At 40.2% G+C, this 5,000-nt stretch overlaps 1 protein-coding gene across 4 annotated transcripts in view; it reads left to right on the top strand.

Moving 5' to 3' along the window:
* Positions 1-5,000, top strand: part of LOC133664998 (importin-13-like) — a 69,082-nt gene that overhangs the window by 47,834 nt on the left and 16,248 nt on the right. For all 4 annotated transcript variants that reach the window (XM_062070119.1, XM_062070117.1, XM_062070118.1 and 1 more), the window contains 4 exons: positions 1,523-1,654; positions 1,738-1,818; positions 1,882-2,019; positions 2,080-2,176. In XM_062070119.1, the coding sequence (XP_061926103.1) occupies positions 1,523-1,654; positions 1,738-1,818; positions 1,882-2,019; positions 2,080-2,176 (448 nt within the window). The remainder of the gene's footprint in view (positions 1-1,522; positions 1,655-1,737; positions 1,819-1,881; positions 2,020-2,079; positions 2,177-5,000) is intronic.

Below are 5,000 nucleotides of genomic sequence, written 5' to 3'. Positions count from 1 at the left end.
GTTCTTATAATAAAGCCGACAGTCGACTTTTGGAATATTTAGGAGCGAGGAAATTTCACGACTGGATTTGTTGCACCGGTGGCATCCTATGACAGTTCCACGCTGGAAATCACTCAAGTGCTTGATTTTATACACCAGTGGCCAGGCCAAGTGATTAGGACACCTGATTCTGATCATTTGGATGGGTGGTGTGAAGAATCCATATATGTTTAAGAGTTCTTTCTGTACTCATAGTCATGTTTAAAAGTGTTTTTCCATTTGTACTCTTTATATTTTTTTTATCTTATGTCTGCAGGTAAACTATGTGTGTTACCTTGAAGGCTTGCACTGTAGGAGATGGAATACTCCCTTTTGTCTTATCTGTAGTAGAACAATGAGGCTGTGTTCCTCTCCGGATAGGTGGGGGGTTTCGTTTCGTCATGTGCAAGGAGTTGGTTTCTTCCGTTTGAGTGTCAGATCAACTAGAGTAGCCGATATGAATGTATTAGGTCAGTCTACCCCAGGGCAGCTGTGGCTACGAAAGTAGCTTACCACCACCAGGTGTGAATGAATGATGTTTTTTTTAACATGTAAAGCGACTTTGGGTACTTAGAAAAGCGCTATATAAATCCCAGGTATTATTACCGTATTTCCTTGAATTGGCGCCGGGAATATAGTATTCGCCTGCCTAGAATTACAGCCGGGTCAAACTCGTTTCGCAAAATAATTAGCGCATGCTTGGCACTTCCGCCGGGTCAAATATGAGTCATTAAATGACTCCCGCCTCCAGGAGGTAGAGGGCGCTAGTGATCCTTCTTGCGACTACCAGTACTGCAGGAGACAGGTACTGCAGAAGAAGACAGCAAGCAGCAAGCATGCAGCAATTGTTTGCTTGCACTTTTAACATGGAGGATTACATATCTAAAATAAAACCTTTTTCTAAACTGGACTTTCAATCGAAGCAGGAGGTAATAATTAAAGGAATGTCTCCAGAGACTTTTAAAATTGAAGAAAGATGAGAAAGACTGCCTTTGATCAGAAGCAGCTGCACATGGACCCATCTACAAGTAAAGGTAAGATCATAATAACGTTTTTTTTATTAAATGTGTTTTTAATGATAAGGTATGCGCCGGAGTGAGAAGAGGTTTTAAAATAATTAGAGCATGCTTGCTCATTCCGCATGGTTTTGGTAACCGCAGGAGTGAGAAGAGGTTTTAAATTAATTAGCGCCCCTGCGGCTATTCAAGGAAATACGGTATTATTATTGTATTGGTTAAGCTGGTCTCTTGAGATTTTCAGTAAAACTTGATAATATTCCTATTCTGTCTTGGTGATCCTTCTTACTCAGCATATATGTCATCGAAAGAACTTGGGATTGACCAGTAATTTAGATTCCCTGGGAGGAAGAGCTGGTGGAATACTTTTGGCAATATAGTGTATGTAAGACTTTTGCACAGTACTGTAATAATTGTGATATTTACCACTCTTGCCTCACACATGTCCCTACAGTATGTTTCCTATTGTCACCATATCATATATACAGCCTGACCCTGACAAGAAACAGTCCATCATTCACATCCTGGCAATGCTGTCCAGCCTGTTCACCACCCTGGACACTAAAAGACATGCGGACGGTTTGGAAGGAACGCCTCACCTCCGACCCACACACCACCCAGTGAGTTAATTTGCATTAAATACAATAAAACATGTATTTGCTTATTAGTGTTATCATCATCATCATCATCATCATCATGCCAGGTGGCGGTCGTGCTCCAGCAACTGTACCCGTTGATCCAGAATATTCTAAGTAAATGGCTGAAGGACTCCGAGGTGGTGGAGGTAAGAACGGATCTTGTATGGTCACCGGTCACAACATTAGGTACAGTATGTACTCCTCCCCAGGCGGTGTGCGGTGTGTTTGATAAGTCCGTTCGGAACCTGCTCCTCGACTTCGGGCCCTTGGTCGCCCAACTGAGTGGGACGTTGGGGCAGATCTACGCCGCCCGCCCACAAGCCTCGGCACTGGACCTGGCGAGTCAGGTGTGTGGTTTTGTGGATCAGCGTCACAGCAGGGGACCTCATGTGTTCTCCTCGCTGTAGATGGTTGGCATATTTGCTGGAGAGGAACCACACATCTGCTCCATTAAAAGCCTGCTGGAGGTCCTCACCTCGTCCACTCTGACCAGGTTTCAGCAAGGTGAAGTTTTTTGGGTTTTTTTTGTCTTTTTAACAGCAAAATCCCCCCAAAAAACAACACATTTTTTTCATTGTTAAAGTCTTATTCCAAAATGGAATAACTTCCTTTTAAAAATTCAAAAAGTAGACACAATACCTCATAATGACAATGTGAAAATGTTGTCTTTTTTGAATACGACGTCACAAGCTTGGCATACCTATCTTTGGGCAGTTTCGCCCATTCCTATTTGCAGCACCTCTCAAGCGCTATCAAGTTGAATGAGAAGTGCTGGTTTTTATCCAGGATGTCTCTGTATATTGCTGCATTCATCTTTCCCTCTATCCTGGCTAGTCCCCCAGTTCCTGCACTGAAAAAAAAGTCAGTGTTCAAAAACAAGAAAAAAAAAAATACAAACCCCGTTCCCATATGAGTTGGGAAATTGTGTTAGATGTAAATATAAACGGAATACAATGATTTGCAAATCATTTTCAACCCATATTCAGTTGAATATGCTACAAAGACAACATATTTGATGTTCAAACTGATAAACATTTTTTTTTTGCAGATAATCATTAACTTTAGAATTTGATGCCAGCAACACGTGACAAAGAATTTAGGAAAGGTGGCAATAAATACTGATAAAGTTGAGGAAAGCTCATCAAACACTTATTTGGAACATCCCACAGGTGAACAGGCAAATTGGGAACAGGTGGGTGCCATGATTGGGTATAAAAGTAGATTCGATTAAATGCTCAGTCATTCACAGACAAGGATGGGGCGAGGGTCACCACTTTGTCAACAAATGTGTGAGCAAATTGTTGAACAGTTTAAGAAAAACCTTTCTAAACCAGCTATTGCAAGGAATTTAGGGATTTCACCATCTGCAAGCAGCTAAGCCCGTGACCTTTGATCCCTCAGGCTGTACTGCATCAACAAGCGACATCAGTGTGTAAATGATATCACCACATGGGCTCAGGAACACTTCAGAGACCCACTGTCAGTAACTACAGTTGGTCGCTACATCTGTAAGTACAAGTTAAAACTCTCCTATGCAAGGCGAAAAGCGTTTATCAACAACACCCAGAAACGCTGTCTGCTTCGCTGGGCCTGAGCTCATCTAAGATGAACTGATACTAAGTGGAAAAGTGTTCTGTGGTCTGACGAGTCCACATTTCAAATTGTTTTTGGAAACTGTGGACGTCGTGTCCTCCGGACCAAAGAGTAAAAGAACCATCCGGATTGTTATAGGCGCAAAGTTGAAAAGCCAGCATCTGTGATGGTATGGGGGTGTATTAGTGCTCAAGGCATGGGTAACTTACACATCTGTGAAGGTGCCATTAATGCTGAAAGGTACATACAGGTTTTGGAGCAACATATGTTGCCATCCAAGCAACGTTACCATGGACGCCCCTGCTTATTTCAGCAAGACAATGCCAAGCCACGTGTTACATCAACGTGGCTTCATACTAAAAGAGTGCGGGTACTAGACTGGCCTGCCTGTAGTCCAGACCTGTCTCCCATTGAAAATGTGTGGCGCATTATGAAGCCTAAAATACCACAACGGAGACCCCCGGACTGTTGAACAACTTAAGCTGTACATCAAGCAAGAAAAGGAAATAATTTCACCTGAGAAGCTTAAAAAATGTGTCTCCTCAGTTCCCAAACGTTTACTGAGTGTTGTTAAAAGGAAAGGCCATGTAACACAGTGGTGAACATGCCCTTTCCCAACTACTTTGGCACGTGTTGCAGCCATGAAATTCTGAGTTAATTATTATTTGCAAAAATAAAAAAAGTTTATGAGTTTGAACATCAAATATCTTGTCTTTGTAGTGCATTCAATTGAATATGGGTTGAAAAGGATTTGCAAATCATTGTATTCCGTTTATATTTACATCCAACACAATTTCCCAACTCATATGGAAACGGGGTTTGTACAAAAATAAGGGATATTTTATTTGAACTAAGCAAAATTATCTGCCAATAGAACAAGAAAATGTGGCTTGTCAAGACTTTCCAAAACAAGTAAAATTAGCTAACCTCAATGAACCCCAAAATACCTTAAAATAAGTATATTCTCACTAATAACAAGTGTACTTTTCTTGGTAGAAAAAAAAAAAAGACCTTTTTGCTCAATATGTTGAAAAATTGTCTTAAATTAAGTAGATGCTAGTGCCATTATCTTGACATAATGATATGCGCTCGGCATTACATTTCTTGAAACCATCAAACTTACACTAAAAACTAATTTATTGTTCTTAATGGAAAGGCAACAAGGCAAGCGTTTGTTACTCTCGGGGTCTCCTAGCCGCTCAGGCAAATCATATTGTCTAAAAATGCATTTTTCCATCAATAACATGACATCATCGCGCCAAGTGTGTGCTCTTTCAGTCAATTAGTGCGCATATTTACAGCCCGGTCCCCGGCCAAATTTTTTTCTATTGTCATTTGAAAAATGTATCTGAATGTGCATGAACTATTTCTGTTCAAATTTGTTTGAAATGTCACATGTTAAATGTTTAAATATTAACTGTCAGTTTACTGTACTGTGCCAACTGTACTACTATATATGAGTACGTGTTTTCTATTGTTTCATTGGAAATAAAACGGCAAAGTCCATTTGGCTGTCATCTGTTTTAATTATGAGACACAATTGTGTCAAAGTCATGATTTTTTTTTTTTTCATGCTTGAAATAAGAAATTCTTACTTTAAAAAAGTAGTTTTATACTTGTGAGTGTTGATGACACAGCTTTGCAACAGTTGATATTCTAGTTTCAAGCATGTTTTACTCAATATAGGTCATCAAATCTCAGCAACAAGCTGTAATATCTTACTGAGATCATTTAG

This window comes from Entelurus aequoreus, linkage group LG14 (assembly GCF_033978785.1).
Source record: "Entelurus aequoreus isolate RoL-2023_Sb linkage group LG14, RoL_Eaeq_v1.1, whole genome shotgun sequence".
Lineage (NCBI taxonomy): Eukaryota > Metazoa > Chordata > Actinopteri > Syngnathiformes > Syngnathidae > Entelurus > Entelurus aequoreus.
The sequence above is the reverse complement of the archived record's forward strand: the minus strand, read 5'-3'. Positions and strand labels throughout refer to the sequence as shown.